This window comes from Diplotaxodon limnothrissa, linkage group LG1, assembly GCF_057381915.1.
Source record: "Diplotaxodon limnothrissa isolate DT_005_m linkage group LG1, D_limnothrissa_male_GT1.1, whole genome shotgun sequence".
Taxonomy (NCBI): domain Eukaryota; kingdom Metazoa; phylum Chordata; class Actinopteri; order Cichliformes; family Cichlidae; genus Diplotaxodon; species Diplotaxodon limnothrissa.
The window spans coordinates 29,543,464-29,564,326 of record NC_140596.1 but is presented as its reverse complement, the minus strand read 5'-3'; the positions used below and the strand labels follow the sequence as shown (position 1 = coordinate 29,564,326).

The 20,863-nt window shown below is 44.1% G+C and overlaps 1 protein-coding gene across 1 annotated transcript; it reads right to left on the bottom strand.

Annotated features, from left to right (window-relative positions):
• Positions 1-1,845: 1,845 nt before the first annotated feature.
• Positions 1,846-19,989, bottom strand: sema6d (semaphorin 6D). Its single transcript, XM_085349486.1, has 20 exons — positions 19,912-19,989; positions 13,848-14,019; positions 13,280-13,391; positions 12,588-12,648; positions 12,331-12,393; positions 12,102-12,203; positions 11,181-11,271; positions 10,824-10,943; positions 10,427-10,515; positions 9,359-9,576; positions 9,141-9,272; positions 8,374-8,529; positions 7,825-7,998; positions 7,299-7,439; positions 6,949-7,026; positions 6,749-6,807; positions 6,122-6,178; positions 5,445-5,627; positions 4,294-4,535; positions 1,846-4,174 (listed from the first exon to the last, which is right to left on the bottom strand). The coding sequence occupies exons 2-20, from the start codon at positions 13,969-13,971 to the stop codon at positions 3,053-3,055; spliced, it is 3,324 nt and encodes a 1,107-aa protein (XP_085205612.1). The 5' UTR covers positions 13,972-14,019; positions 19,912-19,989; the 3' UTR covers positions 1,846-3,052.
• Positions 19,990-20,863: the final 874 nt, after the last annotated feature.

Sequence of the window (20,863 nt, the reverse complement as noted above, 5' to 3'; positions counted from 1 at the left end):
GAAACTTTCCCACATGCTATCTGGTGTGGCTGACTCTGTGCCGGCCCCAGACATCTAAAAATAGTCTTAATCATTCTACAGTCTGCTCCCAGAACCCAGCTAGCTACTTCCTTCCCAGTCATGTTGCAACCACCTACTACATTTCACCACCAGATTCACAAGGCCCTATCTCTCAAATCTGAGCCTTCCTCAGTTGTCCAGAAACACGATAAACAAAGAGATGGCTTACAAAACCCAGCTCTGCTGAGTTCATCAGCAGTTTGTTGTGAAAAACACCACAATTTCTGTGCAGTAATGTTTTATTTCAACTATACATGCCGTGTTAAAAAAATGGAGAAAAAAAAAAAAACAACAACAAAAAATATCATGAAACAAAGACCATCATTATTATTTACACATTCACAGTACAATTTTACAACATATCTACACGCTCAAATACTCTGGAGATCAGCTGGCCTCTCATCGCCACGTTGCACAGTATTTAAATTAGAATTACATGACAAAATCTGGTTCATCTGCACGTACACCAGACTGAAATATAAAGGCTTCAATTTAGATTGCAACTGAAAGACCCAGTTCATATTGCAATGTACAAGGCAGTTGAACAGTGTATGCTGAGTGTGTGTCTGTGATGTCAGTGTGCATGTGTCGAGTAGAAAAGAGACAGCCCAGACTCTGGTTCGATGACAGGCAGAAAGTCTTTACATACAATCATCACTTGTAAACAAAATGTGGCTTTGGGCTTGAACAGGCAACTGACACTCGAATGAGATTTCAGAATTCACCCCCCGCCCTCACAAAAGAAAAAAAAATTAAAAATAAGTACCCACTGCTACGAGAAATGATCCCTTGGTCGTCACTGCCGGCCAATAGAAACAATTCCTGTCCTGCAATCCTGGGGGAATTACAGATTCCGGGCGGCCATGCCAAAAGACGGCTTTTGTGTGAACACTGTTTTAATACATCGGCTGTGGGCAGGATATGCTGCGTTGAGCTGACTGCTCCACAGTGCAAGGTCTCACCACCCTACCTACATCCCACGTTCAAGAAAAATACATTCACTGCATGGCACCTTTACCTGGTGGATTAACACCACTCATTTCAACACCGGCAGTAAAGGAGGAACGAACTGATTTATATCCCAGTAGGTGTTTTTGCTTTCCCTTTGTGTGACTCGCATCCACAAATGGAATGTTTGTCAGTGTGTTTTCAGTATCGCTTCAGTTTAGATTTCCGACGCGCATCCTGCTAAAATTTCAATTTGCTTATGTAAAAATCACTCATATAGCGAGCATATGACATAACATACAGAGGACCAATTGACGTTGCCAATATTATATACTGTATTCGTGAATAAGGCACACAACGCACAGATTCGGGTTCACTTGCCTAAAAATATTTATACTCCTTATTTATAGTATTTTTTTAGTATATACAGTATCTTGTCATTCCCAGCATGACTCATTTGGACACATTGATAAATGTAGTGTTGATTGTACACGGGGCCACTCGCAAGAAAATCTGCACAGGGAACATGGGCTGCAGAACTGGACAGATGACAAAGATGGTACATCCACGTATTGTTCTAGGTTCAGTTAAATATGTCGCAAATAGGATTTAAAGTGGGAGGAAAAAACTAGCATTCTTCTATCAGGGGACACGCACACACAGACATTTAACAGAATAAACCTGCCTTGAAATGTGGAATTCAAATATATGGGCTAAACCATTGGTGTTGCTTTAGTTTCAAAATGGTAAATTCTTTAAATAAAATAGTAAAAGATTATAAAAGCAAGTCATTTTGTTGGAAACCCAGTTACAGAATGAGATGAAAAATTGCATTTTCTTTTAATACCATTGCTACATAAAGACAGAAGACTCTTGAACCACTCTTGAATTCTTACAAAGGGGCAGTGGAGGTTAGAGGAAGTTTCAGTCCCAGAGAGAGAGACATCTTATTTCATGTATCAGTGCGTTTGGTTGCTTAAAACTACTCCTTGGCCTCTGTCTGCAACACAACACAGACACACACACACACACACACACACACACACATGCAGATGTGCACACCCATGTCACAGGCTATCCTCGACTGGTAGGGGGAATACATGCATCAGGGAAAACTCCTATATCTGAAATCAATAGCACAAACCAGTGAGCAAAATTTGAGTTGGCCATTTCTGTGTACAGCCAGCATGACCAATTCGCCACAACCTAATCTAATTACTAAGTACACAACAGAGTGACAAAGAGGTATGACCTCAGCTCTGTCCAGGGGGGGTTTAAAGAAGATCAAAGAAAATATGTTGTTTTAATGAAAGACAGTGACTTAGGTCTTAAATGTCTTAAGGTGCATTCTTGGGCAAGTGGCACTAATATATTTGCTGCATTTACACAAATCTGCTTTCCTGTCAGCCAGCACACACACACACACACACACTTTCTCTTTTCTTACAGTTTTGATCAGCTGTTTACGGCCACGTGTATCTTAAAACAACACACGCGCTATACGTTTTGATCTTCCCCTCCATCTGCCTTATGCCATCTTACAGCCAAAGCTATGGCCTCTGGCTTCTCTCTGTTCACTTCACATTAGTGGGAAGACAGTGCTCAAGGGGAGTGACAAATGAGACCCATTCTTCAAGTATTCCACTGTTTTTTTTGACCTGGTCCCACATACACCATCGTGACCTCTGCTGGTGTCCTAAACCTCGCTCCAAATGTGGTAACGGGTGAGACCTAAGCCCAGATACACTGGGCAGCAGCAGATTCACCACTGTCCACTGATCATATCCTGTGGCTACTGTGGCAAGGGAGGGAGGTTGGCTTGCAGGGTTGCAAAGAGGCCCCAACGAGTATCTTTGGCCATATGTATGACTTTCTGGTTTTAGTGTGAGTGAATGTGCATATCATTTAAAGGGGAAATACACCTCAAGTTGATACACAAACACACACTAGGCCTTATCCCATCTGTACTCCCTCCCCCCAAGCCCTCAGGGCTCAAAGCTCTACAGTCAAGGCCAAGAACTCACTTTGAAGTGTCCATGGTCTTTTAATAGCTGTACTTGTTGACTACTCGCATTTGTGGAGTCTGTGGTGAAAACCCATTGGGTTTAGGCGGCACATCTGGCTTTATTGAAGGGGTCCGTTTAAGCCCGGTGCGAGGAAGTGAGCCATGCCCACTGTAGCTGCTCTGTCTGGATACTGAGGGTGGGTGGGCTGAATGCATTCCTGGTGCCATAACTCCACCATGTGAATCAAGTCTGGAGGGGGGTGTCGGAGGCATGTAACCCCCTCTGTTCATACTGTGTTGGCGAGACACAGACACCCCCATGGTTACCCCATTTGGTGAGGTGGATAAGGAGTGCCTGTGAGATGCACTCCGCTGGAGTTGGTACCCCCCTCTTTGCCTCTCCAGGGTGCCCCCCATGCTCAGGCTTCCCGTTGGTGTAGTGGGCATGGGCACATCAACCCTCTTGGTGGGGCTGTGCCTCGGCAGGGAGGAGGAGGGAGAGTACAAGGAAGCTTCTCGACTGGGCACCTTGGGGGGTATTTCAGTCAGTTCCTCCATGGGCTCGAGTGTGAGGTGCTGCCTCGGGCGGGGTACTGATCCCTCTTGAAGAATGGCCTTGGGGTTGGCCACAGAGTCATTGAGGTGTTTTAAAAGGTCATTTAGGGTATTTCTGGCATCCACAGACCTCTTCTGGTCTTTCTTAGCTCCTTTAGAATCTGGGTTCTTAAGCTTCTTTTCAGATGAATGTGGTAGTGTATCTTCCCCATTGTCATGGCTGGGGTGGTCATGTGTAGCGTTGGGCAAGACCACGGCGCTTGGGATGTGCGAGTGTCCCAGGGCGAGGTGAGGGTGGTGGGAGCTAGAGTTAGCAGGAGTAGGAGAAGAAGGAAGGAACTGAGGACTCTTGGCAGATGAGTTGGACTCCTTACGGGACCCACTGACCTTCCCATGTGCCCTCTCCCACTGGTTTTTAATGGGCTGTAGACCTTTCTGCTGAAGCACAGGGGTAGACTCTGGTGTGGGCAGAGCAGCCAACTCGGGGGGCTGACATCCATCCCGCAAGATGACGGTTTTAGTGTCACCGTTGGGCGCGTTCAGGTCTTTGCCAGTGCTGAGAAGATTGGTGTACAACTTCGGAGAATCATTGTTGGTTTGGTACTCCTAAGAATGTGATAATAAAACCAAGAGTAAGATTAGACAGTTTCACATCTTGTTCAATGCCTCTTCTCCACAAAAGCGGTATGATTGAAGCTGCTTTTTAGTTTGTAGTTTGGCTGTACCTTTACAGGGCTATCGAAGAGGCCATTGAGCTTGACAAAGCTTCCAGTGGAATCAGAGCAAGATGGTGCAGACTCTGCATCCTTGTGGACATGTCTTGGTTTACGGAGGAATGAGTCTCGGTAGCAGAACACAATTAAACCCGCCAGTAGGGCACCCATGAGAAAAGCAGCAAACACGCAGGTGATCAGGATGTTCATGTGGACCAACTGGTTGGCCTCACCAGCTTGTATATCCCACACACCTACAAAACAGTGAGGCATCAGTTAACCCTCTGGCGAAACGACTCCGTGACGTGTACCCACAGCAGAAATGATACAGTATTGTGTGAACACAGCCATGCTTAAGCTTCTGCTTTTCAACCTCCACCATACAACGTAGTTAACCACAAATATTGTTACATTCATCCTAATCTAAGATGAAGAAGAAATATGGTGAAGAAGCTGTTATGTACCCACACCCAATTTGTCCTTCTTTAAGAGGAAATGCTATGTTAGTTCAGCCGGGAAGACTCAAAGTGTGGCCTTGTCCCACGTTCCAAGACACTTTTTGTCATGCATCCAGCACTAAAGGGTTAGGAGTGCGCTCTTATCTCAGATAGAGAGCCAAGTCAATCTCTTCCCGCAGGAGATCAACCAGCAGGAAATTGATCAGAGGAAAGTGTTTGCCATCCAGGTGTTCAGATAGCTGCTGCTCTACAGAAAGTTTGTTAGTAACCACAGACATTGAAAGAGTTAGTCATCCACCGTGCGGCCATGATGTGGCAGAGCTGGTCCAGTCAATGATTTACCAGCCAGGGTAATCTATTACTAGAACTAGGGTTAGAAAGTCTAACCTGCAAGAGGCCATTCCTAACAAGAGCTTTTAAAGAAACTACGTTAGAGCAGTGTTGCGTAAAAGAAAGAAAGAAGATGAAGGAAATTACCATTTAAGTAAAGAAAAAAGTTATTATGAAAATAAAATATTAATCATAATATAAATGTTTAATGAAAAGACTAATATCTGCCATGCTATCTAAGGGAAAACCGTATTAGCAACCACAGTGTGTTTGCATATATGTGTACTTTCACATTAGCGTGGCTTAGTGACATTTCCTGGCAGCTATCAGATCAGGCTCAATGCAGCATGCTGGCTGCCTCCCTGTGGGCCTTACCCTCTTGGCCCCCTGGGATAGAGTCTAAAGAACTGGAGGTGGCTGGGTCATCCTGCAGCACAAAGCGTGAGCCGTAGAGCTCTGGATCAGGCCCAGAGCTGGGGCTCTGACTGGGTATGAGTACTGGGGGGTGTATGGGCCCACTGGGCTGGATAGTGACTGGCGCTGATGAAAACTCCATGTCTGTGGTGACAAACAAACTGTTAAACTGTGCAGACGAGTGAAAAGCATACTGTTATCATCCCAGTTAGTAGGCATCGGTAGAGTGTATGGAAAAACAAAAGAGTAAACTTTATCACAGTTTAAATGATTGTGTTTTCAAATACCAATAAATGTACATTTTGAAGACAATTTAAAAAGGAAATAAGTGATGGTTAAAAGAGGAGTTGGTACACAACAGGAAGGTTGCCAAGGTATAGTGGAGTAGACATGCAAGAGGGAGGATGGATCAGAACAGGAGGTGATGGGTGAAAAGGAGGAAGTCAATCGTCGCCCAGTTAGAGTGCTGATGTTGCCTGGTGGTTCGGTTATTGATGGCGATGAAAATGAACACAGGGAATATTAGCATTCGAGAGGTGTTTGATACGAAAAGATGAAGGGAAGCAGGGGTTGAAAGAAAAAGGCAGGAGATGCTGAACTCAAGGAAAGAAACCATTTGAGTAAAAGATCAAACTAACCAGAGGTAGGATCGCCAAATGATTTGTAATCTGGCGCTGAAGTAGTGCCCAAAAATGCTAAAAGAATTAAAAGGGACAAGAAATCATTATAAGGAAACTCTGAAAATTAAAAGAAAAGAAAAATAAAACTCCTGAGAGACACTAAGAGTGCAGCTTAGTTTAGGTTTTAACAGGAAGTATATTAAGCACTCGGCCAGCAGTGTCATTTTTTTTACTGGAGGCACTCTGGTTCTGATCAATACTGTGGTTCAGCCATGGGTCATGTTTAGCTGATACATATGAAGGGACAGGTGCAGTGAAATCAGTCAATGTACATTTTCTAGCCGTGACATATCACAAGACCTCTGTCATTTGCACCGGCTGAACATGACCCTCAATTGTACATGTCCATGTTTCCGCCTCACGGGCGGTATTAGTTACAGGTGGCCATGTACTCTATGTAGATATGTGTGTTAATACTGCACGTAAGACTAATGTAGGGGCAAGTTACTGGAGTGGTTACTGATGTGAGTGTGCAGGCTCATGGTGTATGCAGAGATGAGTTTGTGTACAGTGTGTGTATAGCTGCATGTGTGTGTTTGTATATGTCTGAGGACAAATAGCATGGCATGGAGATGAGATCGATACCTTGACAGTCTCCGAGGTGGGCCGTGTTTCCAAATTCAACATCCTGCTCATATCCAGCCCTGAAAAGAGAGAGAGAGAAAGACAGATAGAAACAGATATTAATCCAAAATAGCAGCGACAACAAAAAATAAATAAATATTCTTGTCATTTTCTCATCTGTAATATTTGTGCTTCATATTGCAGGTGGGCTGTGAACTCACAAAACACCCGGCTGTATCCTCTCACAGGCTCCGTGAGGCTTCCAGCCACAATAAGGATCCCTTGATGCAATGCAGGACCTGGTATGGCAAAAACGTACACATACACACACACAAACACACGCACACACACACACACACACACACACACATCAGAACGCCAGGTTTAATCATTCTGGAAAGAACGCTATAATCACTTGTGACTGACTGAACATTAACCACAAGGCACAGGGTAAAGCTGTTATCGTTGCTTTTATGACATTTAGCCGAAGAACAAAACAATAAAGCTATGACTGGCTGTACAAAGGACATTTTTATTTAACCTCCTACGTGTGCAGTAGTGCATCACTTACTTGTGGCAGGAGGAATGCCTTTCACAGCGGCTCAGGGGAATACGGATGACACAGCTTGAAAAGGCGACATAAAGGCTGTGTGCGTCTTTGTCCACATGCAGCGAGAGGACACGCTTGTCATCCTCACGGTTAGACAGGCACCTGGACAGGGTGGAGAGAAACCTAATCAGAGGTCTATCAGACCCGTCTGTCTCCTGTTTCAGTCTCGGAAGATTTAATCACTTGTTAGGTTGACGACTCACAGAAGCTTCTTCTTACAGTTTAACAAGAATTTAACCCCTGACTCCTGGCAGTGTGCATTTTAGCTTCCAAAAAAAAATAAAAATAAAATCACACACACACCAGACTCAAAAAACACAAAAACACAGCAAAACAAAAACACACACACATGCACGTGAGCACAAAGCTGACAGACACTGCCATCTGTGCCAGGAATCATCACTGTAAGAGTTGCTGACTCCACAGCCAAAAGACAGAAGGGGAAGAGGAAACGAGAAGAGGGAGAAAAGTGCATGTGTGCGCCTACTTGGCCCTGTTGAAGATGTCTATTTCCTCCAGGAGCAGGCTGTCATTCAGAGACACGGTGGAGGTCTTGGCTAAAACCTTGAGGACGACCCCCGACTCAGCCCCGATGAACACCACTGTGTAGTTCTTGTGGGGTCCTGCTTCACTGTCCACAGCCAGCGCTGTCAGCCTGTACCTTTATACGTAGCAGAAGGCATGTGTTACTCACAGCAGGGGTTATTTCATGCAAAATAGGAAAGACTATTTGAATACACATATCCCATATGCTCACTGATCAACATAGGTAAGGCCTGTTTTATATCTTTGTGTCATCTATGGATACTATTTACCAATTTTCCACTGAAGGACTTACTTCATCCACATTTGAAAAATACCAACAGATTCACAACAAATGTTCAGCTATGATATAGATATGGGTCGTAAAAGATCTTGGCAAGATTTTTGATTACTTTTTATTTTTAGGAAGACTTTACTTGGTTATCCTTCCAATAAAGGTATGATCTGAAATCACAAGTTTCAAATGTAAGATATATGCTCTTTATGCGTTTACCTGACCCGTGTCTTGGTGAACCAAGGCTCATCTCCTATAGAAGGCACAGCTGTGTCCATGAGGGGGTGGGACTTGATGAACTGCAGGGTATCGTCCGGGAACTCGACGGAGCTCTTAAAGGACGCAGCTGGACCGTGACCTGCACAGCTCCCGGGTCTAGGATAGAGAGTGCCATTGCACGGAGGGCAAAAGGTCAAAGATCAGCCTATATGATCGCACACCAGGGAGTAATAATAATGTGTTCTGAGATGGATGGAAAAGTGCCACGAGAGGGTGGGGGAGAGTAGCAGGTGCTTATTAGGATCACAAAAAGACCTCAGCTGGAGGCATAAAATATACATATGCATGGTTATCCTCCCATAAATGATTTACTGGGGTAATTACATGCTTCGTGGACTCTGTGTTTTGTACGCAGGGCTGCAAATATAGGCGCTGACTGTAAACAGGTTAAATATGCAGCGCATCTAATTATACTAAATTAATTATTTAATCGTCAGCAGATGGTAAATGTGTGTGCTGGGTCAAAACTAATAACCTGGTGCAAAAGATTTCATTTCACTGGGTTTAACCTGGACAAAGAAGGGTTAAGACAAGGTGAAAAATGACAGGCGGTAAACAGCTGACGAGTCCAGCACCACGTTTAAAAAAAAACAAACAAAAAAACATCTTTGGACATCGCCCTCTTAGCTTAGTTTCTTGGTTCCACGTGCTTAGCAAGGTTCAGAATTTGGATATTATTCTGAGGAAGAGAAAAGATGAACCGTTACCGAGGTTTGGGTAACTTCTCCTCTGGGAACGGAGTCCACACAGAGTCAGGGGTCTTCTGCTCCTTGAACCGGCCCAAGAATACTTTTTCTATATCAGCCATGGAGAAGGCACACACCGCTGACCCTGGAATACTGCAGAAAAGGAAAAATATCTAGATAAAATCCCCTGTTTGTTTGAACTCTTAATTCCTCCTGCAGCAACGGCAGCTACGGCTCACCTGTTCATCTGCGTGGTGAACACGCCCACCACAGAGGGAACCCCGTTAATGTCGATGATGTCGGTGATGGACTGGAGCACATCAAAGTAGAAGAAGGACTCCCCCGGCACGGAGCAGTTCAGCCTCGCCTTCACGAAAGAGGTCCAGTGCTTCTCCAGCACCCTCTGTGACCCACCCACGTCATTTTTACAGATTCGGGCCACGCGGGAATACACAACCTGTGAGGTGCAGAGGTTTTTTTGTTGTTGTTGTTTTTCCCAGAGAGGACTGAGGCGTGCAGATGAGGAGGGCATCTCAGTGAATGCCACTAAAAACACTTCAACATGCTGAATAATGCATCTCCCCATCCTGTAGCAACTCAGCACAGATGACTTAACAAACAGACTCTCTCATATTTAACTTGTTCACTCTGACTGGAGCAAATATTTAAAAAAAAAAGAAAGAAAAAAAACAAACAAACACTTGCAATGGGCCTATACTGACTTAAAGCTGGGCCATGTGTAAGTGTGTTGGACTGCACATACTGCCAAGGCTTAAAGCATAAATCAAGTATGATAAAGCAGTTAGCTTGGATAGCTTTAATTATTTACCAGTGCAAACCTCCATCAGAGCCCAGGTGTCACCCCAGCATTAGTTGGGTTGAAATATTCATAAGCTGGTGGCTGATGGAGGATGCCGGCTTCCTGTGGCCCGGCCAGCTCAGGATGAGGCATGGTCAAATCTGAGGTTGGCTTCAAACATGGGACATTTATAATGCCATCTGCGTGTGTGTGCCTCACAGGGAGAGGCGTACACAAAAGCGTGCAATCTCTGTGAGACAAATCCTCACCACTGTGTAATGGCTTTACGTTAGTAGAACATCCCTACCAAACACTTGTCGTGAAATTTCTCGGGTATTCTAATGTGATGTAGTGTCAGCGCCTGAATGGGCCCCCATTACCACCGGGCCCATTTGTGGCAGAAACGCAGGCACTGAGGGAGGCGTAAAGCTGTAGTCTTGGATAAAGGCCTGCATATGCTGTGTGTGGAATACGTGATGCATTATAAACGGCAGGTGCACGGTCTTACCTTTCCCAGATTGCTGTGCTCCACCGCGATCTCCCGGTAGAAAAAGTACACATAATTCCCATACTCTGCAGCATGCAGGAAATGAGGTTCTGAAAGAGAGACAGAGGCAGAGAGTTGAAGTGTATTTCTGCACTGTCACCACCACTGTGCATGTTGAATATTTCAGGGATTTGTACAAGGCTGTATATGACTGGGGGTGACCTAGATTGCCTGTGAGAGAACAGGCCATATCCTCCTAGAGCTTGGCAAGGCAGGGAAGCTCTCTATCACTCCAAAAACAACCCTGACAGCCAGCGCACATACATATACCACGCAAAGGCACCATGAGCATCGAGCTAGCTGGCAGGTAGACACATGTATCTTAAGTGAAGTAAGAGGAGAGAGAAACAAGGATTACCTTTCAGCCATTTGGAGTCATACTTGATGGTTCTCAAGGCTGATCCATCACCCATACTCCGATAGATGACAGAATCGCTGGCCTGGAAGTCAGCTACAGTTGCAGAATACAGCTTCCCTTCTAAGAACAAAAACAAGAAGGAAACACAGTCACCAAAAAGTAGGATGCGCTGCTCTTGGATCCTTTGTTGTTTTGTCTTCTTTTATAGAGCTTAATTGGCCGAGTTGCTAGCGCTGCAGGCCCAGTTTTACCGTGGCAAAGACACAGGGGTGATAATGAGAGCGTAAGTAGGAACACATTAGTTGTTCTTTGGCGAGATGAACTGCGTGCGTGGGCGGGTGTGTGCTTGACCCTTACCAGCGAAAAGGGCAACGTTGGTTTGCTTGGAGTCAAATGGGCACCGTGCCAGTCCATTGATCTCTTCCCCATCAAACTCTAGGTTATCCAGCTGAAGGGAACGGAGCGATCACCCACACATTAAAAAGAGCTTTCTCAGGAGGCACGGTGCAAACAATCACACACACAGAAGCACTGGTGCACACATAAATCACTGAAAGGAATCTTGTCAAATTTATTTAAAAAAAAGATAGTACAGGAAGTAAAACATTGCTGTTTATCTAGTAACAGTCCACATTTGGTGTACAGTGGTCCCTCCCTATAACGTGGTTCACTTTTCGCAGCCTCGCTGTTTCGCAGATTTTTTTTTGGTACAATTTTGCATGGGTTATTTTTCTTCCCTTTTTTACTACGCAGTGTTCTGCGTCCTGATTGGCTGTAGACTGTCAATCAATCTCATGCCGCGTCTCCTGTACAGTACAGAATGCATTCAGCTTGTCAAATTTACATAAATCTTCGATCGCTACCAGTGTGACTCTGAAGTGCTGTACTGTATGTTTGTAATTGTTCTCAACAACGAATACAACAATGTCGATGAAACGTTTTGCACCGTCAAAGGCTGCCTTTGACTTCATTCTATAATACTGGATTTATTTTTCTACGAAGGTTTGAACTGAGAGTGTTTAAACAAGAGAGAAAAAGTGTGAAAATGTTCGTGCCTGTCTGAGAAAAGGGTATAAAGTGTGTTGTGAGGGGTTTTACAGCCTTAAAGCAACTATAATAATTGTAAAAAATAAAGTTGGCTACTTCACAGATTTCACCTATCGCAGGTTTTTTTTAGAACGTAACTCCTGCAGTAAACGAAGGACCACTGCATGCTGTTGTACACAGCCTGCATGAGCTTTGCCTAATGAATCACAGGCTCTGACCCTGAATACTGACCCTGTAGTATCTGCACATTGGGTTGAAGCCATTAGTACCACAGATGAACACCAGGTCATCATTTCTTGGAACCAGAACTTTGATGAAGTTGTGGCACTCGTCCTGGAGGAAAATGCACAACATTAAATTGTGTTTTCAGAGGTTTGTAGTTTAACTTTCTGTCCGTGTCATGGGTGACACGGGTGACCAAACAAAAAGTGATTTTTAATGATTTTTCCCCCCTACTTACTCTGTGTTTTCCCTTCACAGCACACATCTCTCTGTCAGCTTGGCCCGATCGCCATGTTAATTTCTGTAAAAAAAAAAAAGAAGAAAAAGAACAACATCATGAGGTATCAGACACATGCGTGCGACATAACACGCAGGCACACACTTTTTCCACTCTCTCATTTTACCACCTGTCCACTCTGTGATGAATGGTTCAGTATTTTCTATGAAGCCCTTTCAGTATTTGTGGATTGCGAGAGCAACTTGTGTGAATCTTACCCGGTAAGGAATGATCTCATTCCTGTAGGATTCTCTCAGGCTGACTAGGTACACCTGATCTCTGTGGACGAACAACAAAACATGCAGCTCAGTGACAACAAGAATATATTGTTACTTACTGGGTCTTTGTGTGTGTACATTAATCAAAGTATTTTATTATTCTCCCAATTATGAGAATATTTTGTGTCCTTATCATTAGAAGACCTCATTTACTATAGAATAAATAAATGAATAATCTTGACAACAAATACACAACACAATTTCACTTCACTTTCAGTAAAAACATGCACATTTCTAGCATACCATCTAACAACACAGATACATGTGGTGGTGATTACAGGGGCTCCAGAGGGGGAAGGTGTTATACTGTTAGATGTCAAAGTGATTTCCTGCTACAATATTACAGTAGTGCTAGTGGTCAGATTAATCCCACTGCCCATAAATAGCAAAAAGAAATGTAAAGATGCCAAGAAATCCCTGACAGCGCGTCAGGCCGGGAAGATAGACGCCTTTACTGGATCAATACCAGCCATATACATCAGATGCACGACCAGAAGCCAGAGATCCAATAACGCTAAGAGCTCACCCTCCCCGCATCCCACCCCTTTATGCCACTGTTTACCTGCCAAGGAGTGACTGAGTATATTGGTGAGGGGGAGAGGTGTGTGTATGTGTGTGTGTGTTGGATTTACCTGCCAGCGATGAACAGAGTGTCCTGTATCGTGGTCATCAGCTGAAAGTCAAGGCGATGCTGGGACTCGTTGCCAGAGGGCCTGCCTCTGAATACAGGGTACCGCCGTGAAACTGCAGTGACAACAAACATGTGCTATTAACGGGAGGCTACTGGTAAAAGCAAACAGTGATACGCTGATAAACCACCCTGTTCTGATTAAACATATAGTTAGATATGGGAATTATGTGTACGTAGACTCAACTACAGTCTCTCCAATCAGACCTGTGCGTCATTGTAATGTTTTTGTGTGTTCGATAACGGCTGCCTTTGCCAGCATACCACTCTGTTATTCCATTACATCACAGCAGATTGATTTTATTACGGTGGATGCTAGCGTCTAAAGTATGGACCCGATGAGAGGGAGGAGGCGCTAGTGTGTGTCTTAAGTTTTTGTAACAATATTCTGAGTGGAGCAAGTAAAAGGTTTACATGGGGATTGTCATTATTTTATTTCTATTTTTGAGTGACATTCGAGTAATTATAATCTCAACCCGGTCTCTGTTGAGCTCATTTACGGGTGTACTCACAGTGCGCGTCAACGACATCGAGGGGTACGATGTCCTCCGGGAAGCTGACTGCGAGGAGAGTGCGCGAGACTGTCAGTAGCAGCAGCAGCAGCTCACTGAGCAGAAGCACAGCCTTCTGGCCCATGTCTGCTCACAGACGACACTTCCTGTTTCACACTGGTGGAGATGTTACCTGGAAACACACACAAAAAAATGACATGCTCTCGTTACTTGACATGTGCTAAATATAATCTTTTGTACCGCTGTGAACTACGCGAACCGAGTCCAAACCTTTTGTTAAACTCGGAGCAACAACTGTCTCTTTTTCAAGCTTTTGTGATGCAAACATACAGTAAAACGCTCTCGTGTTTATTGATGACTGAGCTCTCAGTGCCAGCGCTTGGCACTTCCCCTCTACCTTTTCCTGCATCTGTTGCCTAAGGGAAGGTCAGCCAACTGACCGGTGGGGTGTCTCGGTGTGTGTTGCAAAGAGCGGAAGTCGACTCTGTTAGAAACGTGGCAGGCCTGCTGTCTCAGTACATCTGTGCTCTGATTGGTTTGTACTGGGCCAGGCTCAACACTAATCAGCACATTGCAACTTCATCATCATCACAAGTGTAGCCTCTGCTCTAACCTTAGCACACCTCTATCAGCGCTCTAGTTGTGGTTATTGCTCGAGCTTTTCCTTGGGGTCGGTGTGCTTTATTGCAGCGCAGTGATTCACTCATACTTGTATTATGAGCTCCTACTCATGTACAGCTGTTTTGACATTGTAGTAATTTTTGTGGATAAAAGCTTGTACAGGATCTGATTGTAGACATGATACACCAGCAGTTACTTTGGCAATAATTTATTGTGGGAGTGGCAGGGGTTTAGTGTGTATGTTAGTGTCTGAAGGAGTACTTTAGAGACAGACTGTGTCTGTGCATATTAATGATCGGTGTACATTCAAATATTTATAAGGCAAACAAATTATTCATGCAGGCAAAGCCTGAACGGATATAAACAATTTACTGGGAGACGTCACACAGGCAGAGGGATGGATTAGCCAGGAGCGCACACACGCGACTGCACATACGTAATCACTCTTTCAAATGGTGTAATGCAAAGACTGATGTGTGTGTTGCACGCGAACGCACACATGTGCGCACACACACACACACACACTATTGACTCATTTTTCAATTAGCCCCAAAGCACACCTGCTCCAGTGCTGTCTGTGAGCCCTGCCTGCCAAGCCATTAGTGCTTTGATTGATCCACACAGGAAACATAGCAGATCAGCAGCCAGAGAAGGCAATCCATGGACTTCTCCATATCTGTAACTATAAATCGAGCCACTTTCATCTTGATATTTTTTGAAGAGCCTCAAGCTTATGAAAAAATGTCCAGAAGCTTAGTTTAAAAACACTAAATAAACTACAATGCATATGGCTGTTAAGTGAATTAATTATAAGCAAACATGGCTGTCAAGTAGAAAATGAGCCGCCGCGAGGTGTTTACCTGACAGCAACAATCGGCATGTCATCTTTTTGTTAGAATGTAGATGGCATAACTAATTTGTTGCACAACCTTTGTGCCAGCATGTTGATGTAAAGTATGCTGTGTGTGTGCGTCCATTAATAATCCAATTTTGGTCTAAACAGCTACTGTGTGATGGCATGTCACTAAAAAGAATGAAAGTAGTGGTGAGATGGAATCGGGGTAATGCCAACATGTTTTAATCATCACCAGTGTGTAATCATGGCTATTCAGGACTCTGTGGGATACTGAGGCCTTTCAAAGAGCAATGTCATTATGACTGGATAATGTGAGGCATGGATGAGACAACGCTTAATCTCAATTAGTCCACTTAGTGGTTAAATTACGGGTTTGATGTTTTGGCAAAAAAAGGGGGAAAAGGGAAGATTTTATGAGGACCAAAAGGGTTGTTTGCTCTCTCTATAACTACAAACATCAATAATGTTAAAGCAGGCAGTAATTCTACTGTAGTCACAAATGAATCACTGGGCAGAACCCATCCACAGATCTATGGATGCAGTTTCCCCGATCTGTGCGGAGCAGCAAATGTAAGAAACTTGATCCTAACGAGGACTGATGACGCGACTCTGAAAATCCTTAAAAGCATCACAGCTTTTTTTCTTTTTCTTTTTTACTTCCTCATTCAGACGCCTCTCACACCAGGAAATCTGCTGCGTTAAAACGCAGGCAATAAATAGCTGAATTTCTAGAAGCCGGAGACAGAAATAGATACCAAATACTCGACGGCTGAAAAATAGAGGCCCTGTGAAAGTAAATAAACCGAGCTCCGTGTTTCAATTCTATAGCGCTATCGTACACACTGCAGGCTGTACCTGTGGCCAAAAACCTGGCTGTATTCACAGGTAAATGGTTTCCTTACCTGTCAGAATTTTACACTCCTGCTTAACACGAGCTCTTCAGAAGCACTCACATTCATGCCACTTTTGCCCCTGTACCATTCTCCCCCACTAAACAATTCAGATGAAAAGAAGGGGGAAAAAAAACACTCTAAGGAAGGGCGAAAAGCTCAGTGCCAATCTCCCATGATTCCTTGCATGGTAATAGCCTTGATGTGGAAGGCAAAGGCTTCCCTCAGAAACTTTAATGTAAAACAGAAACAGAAGACATTCAGAGGTCAGTGATCTAAAATTACTTCTCAATCTCTAGCGAGCCCAGCATGTTTTCTATTGACTATTCCTTTACACTCTCTGGCTCCTGCCCTCCTGCGTGTGCATGTGTGTGTGTGTGTGTATGCACACATATAGGCCTCAACAAGCCTGGAGACGCTGGGCTTGTCACGCATCTCACTGCCATTCAATCTTGCCTTACTCTACCTCTGTTATTACAGGCTTTGCAGTGTCCTACAACCACGCACTTTCCCTGCTGATGTTTTTGGCTCAAACCCATGGTGTTAAACATGGGGGGAGGAGGAGGAGGGGAATCGAGTGGACTGCCATTTCTGCTGATGGTGGGTGTAGGGGTCTGTAGCCCAATTCTGGTAGTTACAGGGGACGCTTTAGTGCTCCTTTAGCTTAAAATGACAGATTAACACATACCCTCCTCTTAGCTGTGCTTTCGTTGGCATACAGTACGTAAGCCATAAAATCTCCTCAATTGCAGCACTGGATGAATGTGTTTTTGCAGGGAGGTCCTATTGGGAGAATTTGGGGATAGTAAAAGGATAGCAAACAACAGTAGTGCGTGAGGATTTTGTAGTTGCGTGTGAATGTGAAGGGCGGATGTAATCCCAGCAGAACAAAAGGCTGCTGCTGCTGCTTGAGGCTGCCTGACTTGTCATCTTGCACAACGGGAAATCGGATGACCCGGGAGTTCTTTTTTTATTTTATTTTTTACAAAGTTAAATTATTTAACTCTGTTTGTCTAAACTGCGGTGGAACAAAATTTTGTGCTGCTATATACGGCTTTGATTCCTCTTGTGACTGATTTATCGAGGCGCTGTTGGCAATTGCGGCCACTTTGAATGGCGAATTGACCTCCCAGAGTGACTACTTCATGACTCCTTGTGTTGGCACTTATCAATGAATGAGGTTGAAGTAAAATTAAGTGAACTGACTCATGGTGGCGAAGAAACTTACAGACGGAAAATGGTGGACAGAGATGGAAGGAGAGCTATTTGGCTAATTGGACGCCATAAATTTGAATCCTGATGAAAACACACACACTTATTACCCACAGTGATTTTTGTATTTACAAGGGCATTTTTGCCCTTCGTATAACTTTAATATCATGCCATAGTAGATTACCTAACATTATATCATGTAATGCATCTTTGCCGTGTCAGTTTTCTAATGATTGGCTCCTATCGTGACCGAACCTGTATTTCTGCACCATCACCTGTCCATGTATGACTGTCTGTTTCAAACCCACATGCATCCAGTGACACGGCTGTTAAAACTCAACTGTGGCCCTTGGAAAGTAATCAAGATGCAGCCACACAGGAGATTGAGCCAGCCAGATGATTAGAGCAGCTCCCAGACATGCCCACAAATGATTAATACTCCTTTTCCCCACTTGAGTAATAACAAGCACCCCCTAATCACAGGCTGTTTACCTAAGGATCCCTTCTGAGGGGCTTGGTTGGACTTGTTGCTTCAGAGATCTGGCTGAAGGAGAAGGCTGTGCCACCCTAAACCGTGCTTCCCTCCCTTTTGTTCTCTACCTTGGTGAGAGGAGGAGTGAAACAGGAGAAAGGCTGTTCTCAGCAGTAGTTCTACTATTATAGAGCACAAAGAGCCTGTGCTGCAGGTGTGACCAAGAAACAAAAGGGGCTCTGGGCAAGTCAACACAATAGAGCCCCACCCCCGGTCCATGGACCCATGTTCCGAAGAGCTTTTTCGAGGCTGCGAAAGGGACTAAGAGGGAACAAAGCAAAGTATAAAAACGTGCCCACTCTGAACACGTCACATAGGGTCTAACTTTCATCTCTCAGCCAATTAAGTATGGAACAATTTGATTTGTGAACAGCAGTTTAGGAACCTATAAGGCTACAAAGGGTTAATACTGATCACTGTATGGTTTAATGGTGGTTGTTCCGGGGTTATGGCCGGCTGTAGAGGAGGTCAACGGTGATCGTTCTGGTCACTGAGTTCTAACCCTCTGGAAAGTGAAGCGAGACACACAAGCCAGCTGTGCTGTCAACAAACCCATGGCTTGGTTCTGATGTCTGACCCGGCCACAGTCTGATGGCCTTGCCGATATCTCAAGTTTGTCATTTCAGCAGTTAGGCCGAGCTCTCTGATCTCTGAGACATGGTTCAGCCAGCTGAAAGTTTCCAGGGAAATGCAAACATCCTCCTTTATCCCTTATTTCTATAAAAACTTAAAGCCTTTGGGAGAATTTATAGCAGCAACATTTTGACCACAAACCAACAATAGTTAAAAATGAGTGAACACTTCTGCCAATAAAGAAAAAAAAAATATGAGTAGAGCAGATTAGTATGGCAACAACTACAAAATAAGCACCTTTTGCTCTTTTACTTAATTTAGCCACATGTTCCTAAACCTTAAGACACAAATAATTAAACTGATCACGCCTGGATAGCTCCTTATGAAACAAAAGAACTACCTCGACTCCCTTGCTTTCATCATTTTTCCTCCGTTTCATTTTCTATTTTTCAAGTTTTGCCTTTGGATCTTCTTCTCCTGTTTTACGCACACAGTCCACGCAGCGGCCCGGGCTCGAATGCATGCATTATATGGACTGGAGCATAAAGGCATTCAAGTTTGGTCCGTGGTAAATCATTTCAGACCCCTTTTAGTCCACATGCACAACTGATACAAAAGACAACAAAGACGCGGGGGACATCTGTGAAGTGACAACAGTGATGGGGCTTCGTTTAACTGCCTCTATAGCACTTAATCTATTCACAGGGCAGGGCTTTCGTGCCACTCTGCCTCCAGAAAGGTTACGGGCGCTTTTGCAATTTATTATCCAATATGTGACTTTAGTAATGGATCAGGGGATGTATTATATGTTTTAAAGACATCAGCAAACGACCTTCATTTTCCACTGCTCGTCCAGTTTGCCTCTTAATTGTTTAACAGCCGTTTGTTTTCGCTCGTCTGCGCAGATTGCCTTTGATCCCAAGTTGATTTTTTTGTAAAGTCAAAATGCCAGAAAACACTTTTATTCCTGCTCTGAACTGTTTAACAGTTCAGACTAGAAACGCTTTGTTATTGGGACTGAAATTGTAATAAAAACAGGGACACTCGCCTGCACGGAAGGTTAAAGGAAAACGTTTGCGTGGCTCCAATTATATTTCTATCAGCATGATTATAATCAGGAACCCATTTGCACTCTTGCATTCGATAAGCGGGACGTTTTACTCGGAAACGTACTTGATACTTTTTTATAGATTATAGTGACTAAGTATAGCGCTCCGGATAGATTGGCCAGTAGCAATAGGCTATGCCCTTTATTCAATCCAATAATATTAATACCAACATTTAAAAAAACAAGAAACACGTATTTTTTTCTAAAAAACGAAAAAAAGATGCGCTTTATCCATGGTTTAATTGCAAAAACAAAACACTGGGCACACCTACCTCAAGTATCCGATTTCACACATGAACGGGGCAGTCCAGCAGAATGTCATATTCCTTTGGTAATCCATTTGCGAGAAAACCCCCAGCATGTAATATTCCTGTTATTTTGCGCTCCATCCGGACCCCACTTTTCTCTTTTATCCAGTTGCGCACAGATTTCAGCTCCGCTCGCCACACATTATTGTGACTCTTGCCTCTGATGAGTCTCTCTCCGTCCCCGGGCCCCTGCGCTCTGATAAGTGAGCTTCAAAGCTCTGCCACGACCGCACCAGCCCCCCTCCTCCTCCCTCATACACTGTTACACCAGCCCCCTTTTCACTACGATTAACTTTGGAAACCAGAGGGAAAAGATATAAACATTAACGATGCGATATCCTTACTACGCCGCTCTCTGACTTAACTGATCTAAAACAACAGAGGGTGCGCGGAGAGCAAGATAGCGCATGTGGGATTTACGCAAAACTATCCTCTGTGATTCTTCTTCTTTAATAAATAAATACAGATATGGTTCGCAGAAGTTTGAAATCACCGGTTTCATAGGCAGTTTTAAAAGACCGGAGGAGGAACTGTAACAACTACAATTTCCCCCCTTTACTGGGAGTGGAAAGCTTTGGAGCTGGACGGATTCATTTTGCCAGCCCTGTAAGGAATGAATGAATAGTGTTGCACGAAAGCACTAGTAAAAATAGTCCGGACCTCAACTATTTCTGTCCTGCAACCATCGGTTTTGCAGAGCAGCATAGCGACGTGGTCAGAAGAAATATTTTGTTTCCCAGCAAAGACTTCTCCTCTCTAGTTTTTTCTCCCCCCCTCCTCGACTTTCACTGCAAAATACGGGCGCAACAAAGAAGCCTGTGTCCACATAGCTGCAAGGAACTCACCTCATCGGAAATGATTATTTTGTATCCTTTCGCGTTGCCGTAATCTCCCAAAAAAGATTCTGCGCGTCTCA